This window comes from Jaculus jaculus, chromosome 13 (genome assembly GCF_020740685.1).
Source record: "Jaculus jaculus isolate mJacJac1 chromosome 13, mJacJac1.mat.Y.cur, whole genome shotgun sequence".
Taxonomy (NCBI): domain Eukaryota; kingdom Metazoa; phylum Chordata; class Mammalia; order Rodentia; family Dipodidae; genus Jaculus; species Jaculus jaculus.
This window is the reverse complement of record NC_059114.1, coordinates 89,007,035-89,024,323: the sequence shown is the minus strand read 5'-3', so window position 1 is coordinate 89,024,323 and position 17,289 is coordinate 89,007,035. Positions and strand designations below refer to the sequence as shown.

General features: G+C 44.7%; 1 protein-coding gene across 1 annotated transcript in view; it reads right to left on the bottom strand.

Annotated features, from left to right (window-relative positions):
• Dnah5 (dynein axonemal heavy chain 5) overlaps positions 1-17,289 on the bottom strand; it is a 247,680-nt gene that overhangs the window by 213,915 nt on the left and 16,476 nt on the right. Inside the window, exons 2-8 of the mRNA XM_045132474.1 lie at positions 16,563-16,697; positions 13,899-13,983; positions 10,109-10,269; positions 9,002-9,223; positions 6,095-6,232; positions 2,631-2,807; positions 938-1,051 (exon numbers count right to left, since the gene is read on the bottom strand). Coding sequence (XP_044988409.1) covers positions 938-1,051; positions 2,631-2,807; positions 6,095-6,232; positions 9,002-9,223; positions 10,109-10,269; positions 13,899-13,983; positions 16,563-16,697 — 1,032 coding nt within the window. The remainder of the gene's footprint in view (positions 1-937; positions 1,052-2,630; positions 2,808-6,094; positions 6,233-9,001; positions 9,224-10,108; positions 10,270-13,898; positions 13,984-16,562; positions 16,698-17,289) is intronic.

Sequence of the window (17,289 nt, the reverse complement as noted above, 5' to 3'; positions counted from 1 at the left end):
CAGCAAAACTCTAATTTATGAAATTTTAATGATTCTACCTTTATTAGAATAAAACTCAAGGTTTTGAAAAAGATTTAAAATACTAAAACCAATCTTTATATAAATATATCCTATAATAAGTTTGTTTGTAGTATTTAAGTCACATATGGTTAATCTAAATATATTTGAAAACAGGACGCATTAACTCATTGCTAATGACATGGAAGCTATGCTAACAGTTTATTTGTAATAAACAAAAACAGACACTTACTAATGTTAAATGCCTTCTTTTTTAATAGTTTTTATTTATTTAAGAGAGAGAGAAAGAGGCAGATAGAAAGAATGGTTGCACCAAGGCCTCAAGTGACTGCAAACGAACTCCAGATGCATGTGCCACCTTGTCCATCTGGTTTACATGGGTACTGGGGAATCAAACCTGGGTCCTTAGGCTTCACAGGCAAGTGCCTTAACCACTGAGCCATCTCCAGCCCCCATAAGTGATTTCATAAAACCCCAGCCAATGACTTTCCCCATAGTTTGGGGGAAGTGAAGTCCAAAAATTTCAATTTTAATGTTTAATGGAAAATGAGATGCAGTATATTTTTGAAATATAACATCTTTTAAGATCTTGAACAGCTGAGATAGATAGAAGATAGGTAAGTAGATATAGATAGATGATGATGAGAGATGAAGATAGATAGATAGATAGATAGATAGATAGATGGATGATTGATGATAGATAGATAATAAATAGGTAGATAGATGATTGATGATAGATAGGAAATATACATAAATCCATTCAAAGATATGTATGAATATATCTATATATTATTTTCTTCAGAATAAGCACAGGATTATTAAGACCTTTCTAACAAACTTAACATCTATTCAGCATTCTATTCATCTAGTGCAGAAAGGCTCATCAGTAGACTTAAGTGGTAGAAAATCCTTGACTCACAGGGTCACTGCTGTACAGAGGGTCACAGCATTTCTCCAGTGTGTACAAATATTTAACGTTGTCCTTTGCTTCGTTCACTGCATCAGTGATTCGAACATCTGTCTCCCGCCACGTCTGAGCGCAACATAAGAAAACAGTCTCAATGTAACTCCACACAAAGGAACTTCCAGTACAAGAGACCTCGGGTCACAGCTCCAGTTTCTCTTATGCATCCTGTGTAAAGCGTTATCTCGAAACGTGAGGGCTGTCAATACGTTATAGAACAATTTAAGTTTCCAACTAAAGGTTCAGAGACATCTGTTCCAGGCCTTCTCTTGTCAGCTCAACAGCCAGTACAGTGTACCCAGAGGGCAAAACCTCCCTAGAAGCCCACACTTCCTCCGCTTGAACTGAGGGGCGTTCCTTTGCACCCCATCGCCATTGTTTCTGTTTTCTTTCTACTCTAACCCCGGCTCCCTTTCCCCATATCCCTGTGCTTTTTCCATTCATTAACATAGCAATTATTTATCAACTGCCAGCCATTTGTTATCAGGACTGTGCTTTAAGCTAAGAATTTCAAAATAAAAAGGTACCCAAAAGTAGGCAATGATTTACCACAAGTCATCATACTAAATTGTCTTCATGGAAATTCTACAGATAGTATTTCTGAAGTGTACTGCCTGGCTCACATTTCTTTGAGCAATGAATGGTATAAAGTAATTCTAAAATGCATATTTTTAAAAAAACTGTAAGTTATTTTCACTGGCTAAAAGAATTCTTGATAGGCAAATAACCACTGCACCATAGGCAGGGGAGTTAGGGGCCTCTGTCATACTCCCCAGTAAATGCTAACGCCATGGAGTCACACTTTGTGCCACCAATTCAGTGCCATCATCAGAATGTGACAAAGATGAGTCACTCCCAGGATTACTTTACAAACACCAATGCTTCTGCATGGGGTGCTTTCTTGCACCCTCTCACTTGCTCTCCTTAAGGAATCCAGATGTCCCTCCGCTGCTCCCTGGAGGGGCCCGTGTACTTAGAAATAAAAGTGTCTGGCCAACAACTGCCAAGAGAGAGCCAACCTTGAAACCACCGCTCAAGGGACCGTGAAAGCTGACCGCCCTCACATGAGCCTCCAGATGAGCCGGCAGCCTGGCTTCAGCCTCATTAGCACCCTTGAGTCACCTGGGTGTGGTGGTGCATGCCTTTAATCCAACACTCGGGAGGCAGAGGTAGGAGGATCACTGTGAGTTTGAGGCCAGCCTGAAACTACAGGGTGAATTCCAGGCCAACCTGGGCTAAAGTGAGACCCTACCTTGAAAAATCAAAATAAAATTGAAAAAGAAAAATAGAAAAGAAAAAAGAAACCTTGAGTCAGAGAAGCCCAGATTCCTGACCAAGTCTGTGAGGTAAAAGTATTGGTTGTTTCCAACTGCTAAGGTTTGATAGTAATTTGCTTTGCTGCATAAAACTCACATAATCGGACACGATAAAGTTCCAGTGATTTATACATCTACCCTGTCTGAATTTATTGTGCATGTGTGCATGTATAACACTTCCATGTTTATCTTATCCTATAATAAGGCTATGTACATGGACACCAGCCGACAGGAGTCTTTAATTTAGTGCGCTTCCTCACTATCCCGGGTAGATTTTCATACAGACAATCCCCTCTTTCGCGACACCAGGGAGGAGAACGCTGCTCCCGAACCTTCAGCAGCTTGGATCTGGCCGCGGCCAGCACGGCGAGAACAGCCTTCACGTCGGCGCCCCTCAGCTGCTCTCCAAGGGAGTTGAATTTGGAGAGCCGCCGCCTCCAGTGCTCCAGCTCTGCGCGGGGCCCGGCGTCGTCCGCTTCCTTCCGCAGCTGCTCGTTCTCAGCAAGGACCTTTGGGTGCAGAGGCAAGAGCGTGAACGGCCCCATGAGGCATGCAAGCCATGCACGAGCGAGGCAAATGGAAGCAAAACGTCGCGCTTCCCGCAGCCCAGCGCCCTGCCCCAAGCTGTACGCCCACGCTGTCTGGAAGCTCTGTTATCTATCTGAATCACGATAGAGCTGACTCAGTTACACGCTTGAAAAGGATGGCCTCCTCCTGACCCAATAGACATCTATTTTTAAAACTTCAACAAAAAACGAGCTGACTTGAGTTGCAGAGGTGGCTTGGAGGTTCAGGCGTTTGCCTGCAAAGCCAAAGGACCCAGGTTCGATTCCCCAGAACCCACACTAGCCAGAAGCACAAGGGGGTGCACGCATCTGGAGTTTGTTTGCAGTGGATCAAGGCCCTGGCACACCCTTTCTCTATCTCTTTCTTTCTTTCTCTCTCTCCTTCTTTCTCTCTCCCTGCCTATTTCTCTCTCTCTCTCAAATAAATAAAAAATAAAATATTTTTTAAAATTGAGTTGACTTATGCTAACTAAAAACTACTTCTTTCATAACATTGAGCTTTTAGAGGCCACAATTCAGTTCCTTTACTATATAACCTGGGGCAATACAACTTTGGAAACAGCCCTCCTTAAGTAGCTTAACTTTACTCAGTGACCTGTTCTGATACAATGTCCACCTTCATTTAGGACTTTTCCAAAAAAAAAGTCTTTTCCAGTTTTGCAAAGCAGCAATGAGTTGATATCAGTTAGTTACAGAGCACGGAGGAGATAGGAGTTTCTTGTAAGAGCTTTAGAGAGTCTCCTCCTCACCACCCCCCAACAAACAAACAAACAAGCAGCTTCCACCTGAGTCAGAACAGCTCATTTGTCAGCAGTTTAGAGCGGTAGCCAGGTCAGCTAGCCATCCACAGTGCATGTGACTGCCAAAAAAAGTTTTTGATATTATATTTATTTATTTATTTGAGAGAGGAAGAAAGAGGCAGACAGAGAGAGAATGGGCATGCCAGGGTCTCCAGCCATTGCAAAGGAACTCCAGATGCATGTGCCACCTTGTGCATCTGGCTTATGTGTGTACTGGAGGATCGAACCTGGGTCCTTTGGCTTTGCAGGGAAGTATCTGAAACTCTAAGCCAAAAAATACTTTCAATGGTTAAGTCTCAAGCCTCCATTTGAATGAAGGACACAGTGAATTAGAAAACTCTTCATACTTCCATAAGGGTATCTCAGGAAGAATTGGCAAAGTTCAGCCTTCTCATTACTTAAGCGCACAAAGTGTTTGTGGTGGTTTGATTCAGGTGCCCCCATAAACTGTGGTGTTCTGAATGCTAGGTTCCCAGCTGATGGAGATTTTGGAATTAACACTCCTGGAGGGAATGTATTGTTGGGGGTGGGCTTATGGGTGTTATAGCCAGTTTCCCCTTGCCAGTAGTTGGCACACTCTCCTATTGCTATTGTCCACCTTATGTGAACCAGGGGGTGAGGTCCATCCTCTGCTCATGCCATTGTTTTCCCCTGCCCTCATGGAGCTTACCCCTTGAGACTATAAGCCAAAATCAACCTATTTTTCCTACAAGCTGCCCTTGGTTGGCTGATTTCTACCAGCAGTGAGAATCTGACTGCAATGGTAAGATGGTACCAAGGAGTGGGATTGCTGCTAGACACCCGACTGTGTGGCTTTGGCCTTTTAAAGCTGATTTTCAAGAGGACTGTGGAGGGATTTGAAGCTTTGGCCTAAGAGATGCCTTGCAGTGCTGTAAGTACAGCTTAATAGACTATTCTGGTCAGAGTTGAAAGACCTGAATGCAGTAAGAACTATGAACTGTGAGATTTGGCTTATGAAAGTGAAAAAGAGCTTTGCTTGGACTGGGCTAGCAGTTTGTGTGAGAATCTTGCTGTTATGCCTGTGTCCTGAGAAGTGTGAAGGGTTGCTTTGTGTAGAAATGAACTGGTGTGAGCAGAGGGATATGACACAGGAAGAAAAATCCTTAGGTGAACTGCTCCTGTTCAGCTGCAATTGAGAGATTACAACCTTTGAGATTGGGCCAGCTGACCTGTGCTGGGGCAACAGGAAGAATGGAGACTCCTTTGAAGGGGAATAAGTGTTCAAGAAGTGTCCTGTTCTTCAAAGTCTGCTTTATTCCCCCCTGGATTAACAAATCGGCACCCTACCTGGTATTGTGGAGCATAAGAAATTCAGGAAAGAGAGGGTCATTGAGTTTGCAACACAGTCTTGTGTTTTGGAAATGGCCATGGGCAGTGTGAAGCAGGTTTGCTGGATGCCTGCACAGAGACCCAATGGGGCCATGAGGATGAACCATGGATTGCAGTGGAGTCCCAGTGGAGATGCCAGGACCACGAGATGGCTGCTAAGGAAAGCTGCTAGCCCCAGTTGAATTTTTCCAAGATGGTGAGCAGCCTAGCTGGAGGGGCGGAATTAGAACTCCAGAGACTTGTTGCTGGCTAGAATTATCGGACTTGGAGATTCGTCACTGGCTAGAGTTGCTAGACTTGAAGCTACAGAGTTTGATGTTTGCCCTGATTATTTTAAATCTTATATTAGCTGAGTAGTTCTTTGCTATGCCCAATGCCATGTTTTACAGTGTGAATATTTATCCTGTGCCATTATGGGTTTGGGAGGGGAGAATTTTTGGCATTTTGGCAGAGTTGAAAGATCTTGGACTATGGGGATGTTTGAACATCATTGGGATTATTAAAAACTATGGGGACTTTTAAAGTTGAATGAATGCACTGCATTTTACATCATAAATGGTTATTAGTTTATGGGGGTCAGGGCAGAATGTGGTAGTATGATTCAGGTGTCCCCCATAAATGTAGGTGTTCTGAATGCTAGGTTCCCAACTGATGGAGATTTGGGAATTAACACCTCTTGGAGGCAGGGTATTGGGCTTATGGGTGTTATAGCCAGTGTCCCCTTGCCAGTGTTTGGCACACTGTCCTGTTGCTATGGTCAACCTGATGTTGGCCAGGGGGTGATGTCCACCCTCTGCTCATGTTGTCATTTTTCCTGCCATCATTGAGCTTCCCCTTGAGCATATAAGCCAAAATAAACCTCTTTTTTCCCCACAAGCTGCTCTTGGTTGGGTGCTTTCTACCAGAAATGTGAACCTGACCCCAACAGTGATCTACTAACTTCTCTTGATTCTCATTCTTAACTAATGGCAATAAATAAAAATATGACCCTTCTGTTTTTCTAAGGTCGTTTGGTATGATACAGGGGCAAGATGAATGTCATGCTGCATCTGAAATTTGCTGTAGGTTTTTGGAAGTTACCTGTTCTGTCTGCTTGATCCATACTTTCATACAACCCTCTACTTTTTCCAACGTCTCAGGGTTACTAGCAAGAGCCAAATAGTCCATGGGTTCCTTCGGGGATTTCAGCTCAACTATGTCACATTTCTGAAGATTTACCTAGTCAAAATAAAAACAAAATGATAAAATAAAAATAATGCTTGTTAAATGCATACACATGCCCGCACAGTTTTGGTCAACCTTAAGACTAGATGGATCTAAAATCTACAGTTCCCTTCTCACAAATACATCACTGAAGGCACAGTACTTAATAGTGAGAATAATAACAATACTCTTTCTTCTCTTTGCATGGAGTGCAAAAGTTTCTGGGGTCAAATTTTGAGAGCTGAAGAAAGAAAGAGATAAAGGGGTGGGCTTGAAAAAAATGAACATGGGAGATGGGTGGAGATAGCCAGAATCCCAATCTATCATGGATTCCTATTAGGAACTAATGCCAAAAAAGACTCTCTAACATCCTTTAGAGTTAACAAATTCAATGTCAAACACTTGGGTACAGTTCAAAGGACAAAGACCCACAAAGAAGACTAACAAGTTTGTTGGTTGGTTTGTTTTTGAGGCCAGCCCAACAGCCTGACCCTTTTTTTTTATGAGAGATAGCAAGAGTGAGAGGGAGAGAGAGAGAGAGAAAGAGAGAGAATTGGCACACTAGGGCCTCTAGCCACTGTAATAGAACTCCAGACATGTGCACTACCTTGTGTGCATGTAAGACCTTACACATGTGAACCTTGTGCGTCTGGCTTATGTGGGATCTGGGAAGTCAAAACATGGGTCCTTAGGCTTCGTGAGCAAGTGTCTTAACTGCTAATCTATCTTTCCAGCCTGACTAACAGAGTTTTAAGCACACATGGTAAGCCAAATCACAATACGGACCTGTCTGTTATGTAAGAACACCTTCCTTCTAAGTGTCTACGACTATTTGTGTGAATCTCTGGACTCGGTGGTCAGGCCCAGTTTGACTTTACCACAGCAAAGCTATGATTCATCTCGCAGAAGGCGCAGATCCAATAGGAAAGGCTGTCACTCTTTGTCATTCTCAAAGTCCAACATGGAGCTACGTTAGTAAACAGAGGCCCTACTTCCAGAAGTGCAGAGAGGGAGCGTTCCTATGACAGGGACTTGCTCCTGCTCAGTGCCCTCCCTAGGCTTTGTCATCGCCCCGAGAGACAGTCCTGGCCTCTGGTGGTCTGTGATTCTGCCTCGCAGGTCCACCCATACCTGAGTGGACAGTCGTTAAGGCTTTTAGCCCAAATCTAGGCTCTGGACCTACCCAGTTCACACCGCTCACCTCCAGAACCTTCCTGCTCACGTTTTCCACCCTGACGGTGCACGTGCAAACCCATCTGAACAGCACACACCTCCAAGCCACCCCCACGAGCCTTTCCTGGCACTGACCCCACCTGAATGGGCCTTGTAGCACTCTTCCCTGGCTCCTAGAATCCCACACCTACATCCTCCCACTCACAAAGAACGCCTCTTTCCAGGTAGGGATCCATCCTGCTTTTTAGTACTTTCATCACAAGAGGCAGCGCAACCATATAAAAGCCCCACTTGGGGCAGAACACCAGCAGTTTCATTTGGTCCACCTGGTTTTTGGTCTGCCCTCCAGCAGAGTTAACTGCAAATGTAATTCAGATGACAGCTGCAGGGTCATCCTTCCCCTGTCTGAATAGAACTTGCTCAATGCCACAATTCTATGTCCTTTGGTAAACACAGTGTCTGTTCTCAATATTGAGGCAGGACCAGTTCAATAGAAGGAGAGGGCTTTCTTGCCATAGTTATTAAAAGAGCCACGTGACTCTCTTGCACATGTTTAAGCTGAGTTCACGTCATCTTCTCCCTCTCCCTTCCTCTCTCCCTCCCTCTCTCCCTCTCTCCCTCTCCCTCCCTCTCTCTCTCTCTCTCTCTCTCTCTCTCTCTCTCCCTCTCTCTCTCCCTCTCTCTCTCTCTCTCCCTCTCTCTCTCTCCCTCTCTCTCTGTCTCCCACTACCCTTTGCCCCAAGTCATCATGAACAGATTTACTTAGCACAAGCCATAACAGAAGCCAAATTTCACATTTCCCAAACTTATTCTTAAGAGGTCTATTAATCAATGAATACACTTTCTTTCATTCCTTCTTTCACTGCTTCACAATCTTCCTCCACACCTACCTCCGTGCCCTACCACTCACCATATATGCACATAAACACGCAACTGTGATTTCAAACTCTTTTAATTCTAGGACTCACATCAATGTTCCAGGTATTTCATGGTCTTGTCTTCACTGTCAGACATCTGACATGACTTAGTAAAACCCTACATCACTTACATGTGTGTGGCATATGTGCACGTGTATGCATGGTCATATGTGTGTGGTTGTGTGTGTATGTGTGCAGGTGCACGTGCATATGTGAGCACATGCATGTGGAGGCCAGAGATTGATGTCTGGTGTCTTTCATGATCACTCCCCACCTTTAATCTTTGAGACAGAGTCTCTCACTAAGCCTGGAGCTCAAGAACTTGGTTAGACTAGCTAGCCAGTGAGACCAGGGATCGCCTGTCTCAGCCCCCCTGGTGTTGGAATTGCAGGCATTATTCACAGATTCTGGGGATCTGTTTTCAGGTCCTTATGCTTTCAATGCAAGAACTTTGAGCCATCACCCCAACCCCACTACAAGCATGTTTAAAGACCTCCCTGACAAAGGCATTAATCATTGCATGTGGCAGATATTTAAATTGAGTCTTAGTCACATCCAGAGGGAGCTCTAAAATTGGCAACAATTATTTTTAAGATTCTTCAACCTGGTGGAATTAAGACCTTGGAAAGGAGGGTCAGACACTGGCCGGTTGATGACCTGATCAGTTTTTAAAGGTGCAGCTCGTTCTTATTACCTTCTCCCTCAGACTCTCCTGTGCACCTGACAGGATGCCCACGAAACCTTCCAGAGAGTTCAGGAACTCCTTCTGAATACTAGGCGCATCCTCAAGTCCCTCCAGCTCAGCCCAGCCGCGGCTTGAGGCCCTGAGAGCTGGAATGAAGACGTGAGCAAGCAGACGCCTCACGCTGTTGAGCAGGCCCCCATCGGCGGCATCTAAGACGTTGAAGCTGAGCTCCTGGGAAGCAATTGGGACAGTGTTCACTGTAAACGTCATCCTCGACTGCGGCACAGCTGCAACGTCACTTCTCGGTGCCAAGTCCCCAAGTCCCCAGTGAATTCACTCAGAAAAGTCCTTTTATGCCCTCCTGGAAAGTCAGTGTTTTAGTGGTCCGAATTGTAAACACAAATATAAAGCCAATGAAATAGACTGAACCCTAAGTGTTTACAAATATACTTGCTCCCAAACATGATATGTCTTTTAATAGGCAGGGGACACATTTATCAATACACTTCACTTTATACAAACCATGAGGCTATATATCTATGTTTAGAATTGTTTTAAATGTAGAAAAATTGCCATTAAGTAATTTTTTTTTGTTTGTTTGTTTTTGTTTTTGTTTTTCGAGGTAGGGTCTCACTCTATGTCAGGCTGATTTGGAATTCACTATGGAGTCTCAGGGTGGCCTTGAACTCACGGTGATCCTCCCACCTCTGCCTCCTGAGTGCTGGGATTAAAGGTGTGTGCCAGCATGCCCAGCTAAAAATTTTTTTCTTTAAAAGACTTCACTGTAACAGTAAGATAATGTTATATAAATTTCTGTTAATAAATTGAATGTTAATTCCTCTCTATCATAAGAATTAAAGTAAATGATCTGAAATTTTTTTTGCTAAAAACACTTCTTTGAAAGTAAGGAATCAGTGACTATGTATGTTCCCTTTTTGGTGCTAGAGGTCCAGCTGAGATGCTTAAGCTTGCTAGGCAAATATTCTACCAGCAAACTAATTCTTGTTCCCTGCACACAGTTGTGGACACTGGATGAGTGTGTGACTGTCTCCACAGGAAGGAACACACTTGTGCAGCTGATGTGGCCTGTGCTGATCCCGGGTCCGCAGCCCTTACCCGGTGGATGTTCTCCGTCGTCACGGCCTGGGACGGATCAGATCTGGAGAAGAACACACCCACACCCAGAAGAGCAACGTCTCTCCCTTCAGTCACAAACACCTTGCATTTCTTCACCTTTCCAGAAACGAAATTTGCCCCTCCTGGAGAGCCAACCTGTCCTATAAATGAAAAAAAAATGCAAAAGTTACAAATTTCACAGGTTCTGTCTGTGCTCTGCATGCTGCCGCTTGGAATGAGGCCTCCTTGGCAAAATACCACCATTGTCAATGTGCCCATGTGCTCTACAAGGACCCGTCACTTGCGCAGTCACAAGCGTGACCCCTGACAAGCTCTAGGGAGACCTGATCTCCTTGTTTTCGGTCCCAGAAAGACTGAGAGGACAAAAGCACCAATTGGCATGTGCTGTGGTCCGGGATCTGACTGCGTACCTGGCCTATACTATGAAATTTATAAGCCAGAGGCACCTACAAACTACCTAAGCCATGCAGCCAAGATGACAGAGCCAAGGGCAAGTGTCAGCTCTGACCACAAACTAAGACCTCTCATGTCCCCGCGCTGCCCTCACACACACAGTCAGGCGAGCTGGCTGGCCCTTCTATGCACTGCTAGTCAGGACCCTGCAAAGACAGGAGCCAAGAGCAACCAACGGGTGAGCTCCAGAATCAGACCCCAGGGTCTTAACTTCCAGCTGTGTTTCTGTACCACATGACCTTTGGCAACTTAATCGTTCTGTGCCTTCATTGTTTCTTGGTTTAAAAATGAGAACTAATACTACACCTGGAGTTTTGTGAGAATTAAAGGAGTCAGCATGTGTAAATCCCTTAGAACATGGAAGCGCTACCTCCCTGAGGATTAATATGAGGATCTGAAAACCCACTGCTGGAGTCCAAGCACGTCACTCATTGACGTGTACTTCTCAGAGCATGCCCTGTGCCGCCCAGCACCCTCCCGTCTGCTTCCATAAGCTTTACATGAACTGGAGGCTCAACTAAGATCACCAGAATGAGAGGAATTTGGGGAAGAGGGTGAGACAGAAGTTGAAACTTGAGCCTTGAGAACAGACTCCTCCCTCGGGGCTCCTTCTCCTCATGGAGCCGATGAGGTGCCTCTGGTTAGGACTTGGGGAGGGTGAGAGTAGAACCAAAGCTCAGGCCTTCCCTCTCCCGCTCACCACGTGGTCCAGCTTCTAGGGAGTGCTACCTCCACCTCACAAGGCACCGGGATGTGATAGAGGCCAGAAAACAAAGTGTTACTAGGAAAGAAAAGAAAATTAGGGCTGGAGAGATGGCTTAGCGGTTAAGCGCTCGCCTGTGAAGCCTAAGGACCCCGGTTCAAGGCTCGATTCCCCAGGACCCATGTTAGCCAGATGCATAAGGGGCGCACATTTCTGGAGTTTGTTTGCAGTGGCTGGAGGCCCTGGCGTGCCCATTCTCTCTCTCTGCCTCTTTCTCTCTCTCTCTCTGTTGCTCTCAAATAAATAAACAAAAAAAATTAAAAATAAATAAAATAAAAAAGAAAATTAAACAACAACAAACAAGCAACCTTCCATAATCTCCAAGTAGGCGTCCTCGAACTCATTACGCAAACTTGAAGGAATCGAGGAAGCATACATTGGTGATGGATTCTGAGGGGCCATTGTGCGGTACAAAGGTTGCTTTTACATTCACTTCAGGTCAAGAAGGAGGTGCCAAATACTGTAGTTGTCCCCAAACTGAAGGCTTTCCCAAGACTCAGAACTCCCAGTACTAAAACCCAGAGATCCTCAGCCGAAGGGGGTAGTTGTCCCCTTAGTCCAGAAACAGGGTCTCCAGTCCGTCCACTTAGCAGACGGCTTTGCACGTCTCCTGCAGTTTGAGGACAGAGGGACGGGATGTGGCCTCTGCCCGCTACACCCAGACACAGCACGCAGCAAGGCGCAGAGCGATGGGGCGTAGCTGGGAACTAACAGCATGCCCAGAGCTGGCAGTGATGAGAGGTTCAAATATTTCTATAGACCTGGGGAGGGGCTTACTGAGCGGAGAGCCAGCCTACAGAAGGGCTGGAAAGGTGGAGTCTGGGATCATGGGGAGTCTGGGGGGCCACAACCATCATGAGGACAGCACATTTTGGCACATGTCCCCCTTACGGCTTGTTTCCAGGGCCTCAGGAAAGACACAGGCACTGTGGTTAACCTGCTATGGGCGAGAGCGGAAGAGAGAATGAAGGAAGCAGAGGACCAGGGGATTCGCTGTCACTCTAAGGGGCAACCTTCAAGGGTCCCAGATGGAGGCTTAGGGAAGCTCAAACAAAGGTAAGAAAGAGAGGTGATTTCACTTTTGACTCACTAGTTTTAGTCAACAGGGCACTTTTCCTTTTATAAGCCAAGACTGTTTTTGCAATTCGAGATAACCATGGGAATTATTCCCAAGAATGTCTAGAAAAGTCATACCCTTGGCTGACTCTTAACTCAGGGTCAGAAGAACTACCCACATTGAAAGGCTTAGACAAAGACACAGGCAAAGAGAAACTCCACTTGCTTTGACGGTGACAGGCTCTGAATCCCTGTCCCGTGTAAAATCTACAGGGAAGGGTGACCTCACCCTGTGCATTACTCAGAGATGAGCATGTTTCCTCGGGCTCATGTTCTATAAGATGAGGCAAAAAAAAATAAAAAAAGAAAAGAAAAGAAAAAACTAAACTGCCACCTTTGGTTTTTTCACTCAAAATATAATGAGTTTTCTGTGCTCAAAATATCAAATTGAAAGCCGGAGAAATCCCCACCACTCAGGTTTGCCATGTGTAATTTCTTTAGTTAAACAAAGAAGCGTGTTCATGCCATATGATAAGAGCAATAACTAGTTTCAGTTTTTTCAAAAGGGTCATAAAAGGATGCATATGATACTTTAATATGAGAATACTATCTTTAGTTATATCCCTTGTTTGCCTGGCAAATCACATTAATCTAATTAAAAACATAGTGAGATATAACTATTGAATTCACACATGGATCAGAAAATTTTACTTAAGTGCCTGAATGCCTAAATCTGTCAAGCAGTATAGCACTTTAAATGAAGAACAGTAGAAGAAAACATAACGTGGTATTTAACTCAAAGAATAATGTTATACTTATTTGCAGTAACTTCTGTGCTAAGAAAATCAGATGTCTATCAGAAATTCTAGGGCATGGGCTGGAGAGATGATTTAGTGGTTAAGGCACTTGCCTGCAAAGCCAAAAAACAACACAGGTTCGATTCCCTAGGCCCTACATAAGCCAGATGCACTAGGTGGCGCATGTATCTAAAGTTCATTTGCGGTGGCTGGAGGCCCTGGTGCACCCATTCTCTCCCTCTTTCACTCTCTCTCTCTCTCTTTCTTTCTCTCTCTCTCTCTCAAATAAATAAATAAATAATACAATAAAGAAATTCCAGGACATAAACAGAATGAAATGATGCATAAGAAAATGAGTCTCAAAAACAAAGGCAGCTGTATTGTCCCCTACTGCAGCACAGCCGTCCAGAAGGAAAACAAAACAAAAGAAATGCGACACTGAGATCAAACACCCACTGTTCTCCATCCTGAACGCTGAAGGTAGAAACAGGCCTTTTTCCATAGGGTCACACACACTGCACACATCCCACATGTACACACACCACACATGTACACACCACACATGAACATACTCCACACATGTACACACATACTCCAAAGTATAAGAAGCCCAGCTCGTTCTTTAGTGCCTTTCCTCTTCCTTCTTTCCTCAGATAAAGTTCATGACATGTCTGTGTGACATCACATCAAATGTCAATACCTGTTTCTGGTGCCTCCACGTCCTGATAGTAAAACATGAGATGACAGGAACCTCCAACGACAAAAAGTTGATTAATTCTTTCAATCTGGGAAAAAGGAAAGGTAAGGTAGTGACTTTGTCCTCAATGAAAAACTCTAAGTTAGTATTGATGGCATAAAAATAAAATTACTATCATTTTTCTCATTCAAACTTCACTATATCTAATGCATCAGCTACAGATAAAACATGATAAACAAGGAAAGGCCAGATGCCCACTTGCTTCTGCTGCTGCTGCGTTTCCTGCACTGAGAGTGCTTGCTGCAGGGATCAATAGGATGAGCTCCCTGGCACCAGCTTCCAAGCCAAAGATGCACAGGAGACACACCCATCCCAGCAGGAGTAAGACCCATCAGCCCCCAGCTTGCCCTGAGGCTCTGAGCCAGATTCTGACATCACTCGGTCCTACATTTGGCTTTGCTCTGGGATGCTGAGTGTTCTGAGCTTTTCTGAGTTCTACCTGCCTGATCTCAGGTCCAGACATCTCCAGTGGGAAGCATTATGGAGTTAAGTGTTTCACTTCTGGAACAATCTTTCCAAAGCTAAATCGGCTGGGGGACCCTGTCTCCCTGTACTTCCATTTTTATTTTGAATAATGTTACCTCCTTCCTGGAATGACCAACATTAAATGAGATCAGAGATGAAAGTCACTTGTATGAGGAGTAACATGTGACAAACGTTCAATATGTGCTGGCTTTAATTAAGAAGGAAAATGAGGGGGCTGGAGAGATGGCTTAATAGTTAAGGCGCATACCTGAAAAACCTAAGGACCCAGGTGCGATTCTCCAGGTCCCACGTAAGCCAGATGCACATAGTGGTGCATGAATCTGGAGTTCGTTTTCAGAGGCTATAAGCCCTGGTATGCCCATTCCCTCTCTCCCTCCCCCCCCCGCCTCTCTCTCTCTCTCTCTCTCTCTCTTTCTCTCCCCCACTCCATCTCTAATAACTAAATAGAAATAAATCTTTTAAAGAAGGAAAATGAGAAGGAGGAGACTTCTTTGCCTCTGAGTTATCCACCCTTCATTTTCCTTTGACTTCCATCCCCCCACCACACAGATCCTTGTGAGGGAACCAAGCCACTGGCATACTGCAGGCAGTATGGGTCTGACTGGTCCAAGGCTTCCCACCTAAGCATTTAGCCACATCAAAGTGGCCTTTCAAAATCAGCCACAATCATGGACCTAAATGCTGAACCTTACTGACACCCACACATGTGGCTCCTCCACACTGCCCTTCACACTCCATCGCCCCAGCTGCTAGACACTTATCCACCTAACACTGGAAAACATTGCCAACAGTGTGGCATCCTGCGAACAAGCTCCTTCTTTCCTTTCTCCTCTCCTTCCTTCCTTCCATCACTAATCCTATTTGCTTTCTTTTTTTATTATTTCCTTTGCTCTAATGCTTAATTTACTTTCAAAATGTCTTTTTCAAAAAAAATATCCTTCAGGAGTCTTCACAGGACTCCTTATATGCCTTCCTCACTGCTCAGAAAACTGAATCTTCTTATACATTTGGCCGTCTTTGTCAAGGTCAAATCATCAAGCAAATCCCAGCAAAAGAGAAGTCATAAAAGACAATGTAAGTTAAGGTTAGAAACAGAAGAGGCTATCTTCTGATGCTGTATTAGTTACTGCCTCATTGCTGTGACCAAATACATGACAAGAATCAGCATAAGCAAAGAAGTTTGTTCTGCTGATAGTTCATGGTTACAGTCCATCATGATGGGGAAGTCACCATGTGATGGTTTGAATATAAAATGCCCCCCCCACCTTAGCTTTACACATTTGTGATTAAGCCTCACACTGAATTTCCAACTGATGGAGCCTTTGGAAGGTGGAGCTTGCTGGAGAAAATATACCACTGGAAGTGGGCTCTGGGATTTTATTTTATTTGTGTATTATTTATTTTTTAATTGGTTATGTACACAGTGTGCACACAGGGCTTTGGAAGTTATAATCCACCCCGCTTGCTCTTAGCAGTGAGCTCACTCTCTCTGCTTCCTCCCTGTGGATGGATGGAGATGTGACGCCCAGTTATCTGCTCTTGCTGTGCTTCCCCTGCCATGCAGGAGCTTCTAGAAACTCTGAGTCATAAACAAATCCTTTCCTTCCAGAAGGTGCTGCTGGCCAGGTGTTTTGTCCCAACAATGAGACAGTAGCTGCTACACACGGCCATGGTGGCGGGAACACGAAGCAACTTGTCCGTGTTACACAGTCCAGGAACCTAACCCAAGGGATGGTGCCACCCACAATAGGAATTGCTCTTCCCACATCAATTAACCTAACCTAGAATCCCTCACAGATATGCCCAGAGATTTGTTAACGTGGTGATTCTAAATCCCATCAAGCTGCCAGGATTAACTATGATGAATGCCAAGCCAGAGCCAAAATCAGGAAGCACAGTTCAACATCAAAGGCTAGAACAGGACCAATGCAAAGATAAACAAACAAATGTATATAAATCAGCAGCTGAAGAAGCGACTTCGTTCCCCAACCTCAGGTCCCAAACTGGCAGAAGAGCTCCGCTTGGGAGACTGTAGAGACACAGATATTGTCGCCACAGCTTTGGAACCTGGATGAAGACCCCAAGCATGACGGAGAGCTGAGCAGACTCCAGGCTCCTCACCTGGCTCCCTTCAAGAATGGCATCTTCCACTTCGACTTTGTTCAGGTCCAGGCAGAGAGCCACAATGGCAAACAGGTAGTCATGCCGCCCATCCAAGCAGGCCCGTTTGGCTTCCTTCTCTTCTTTTAGCCTTTGCTGAAAGAAAAGAAGAAGACCATCGTATGGCAACCACAGTATTCAAATGGATTCATTTTATAACAATTTCATACAACTGTGGGGGTTTTTTATCTTAAAGATTCAGATAACAAACAATGGTACAGGTTTTATTCACTATCTTCTACCTTTAGAAATAATTTTGCATTTTTTATGAAAATAAGGTGTGATCAGTGCCTTGAAACTGCATAATACACATGATTAAAAAATAAGATCCTCGGGCTGGAGAGGTGGCTTAGTGGTTAAGCGCTTGCCTGTGAAGCCTAAGGACCCTGGTTCGAGGCTCGGTTCCCCAGGTCCCACGTTAGCCAGATGCACAAGGGGGCGCATGCGTCTGGAGTTCGTTTGCAGAGGCTGGAAGCCCTGGCGCGCCCATTCTCTCTCTCTCCCGCTATCTGTCTTTCTCTCTGTGTCTGTCGCTCTCAAATAAAATAAATTTTAAAAAAAATATTAAAAAATATATTTAAAAAAAAATAAGATCCTCGGGCTGGAGAGATTGCTTAGCGGTTAAGCGTTTGCCTGTGAAGCCTAAGGACCCCAGTTCAAGTCTCGGTTCCCCAGGTCCCACATTAGC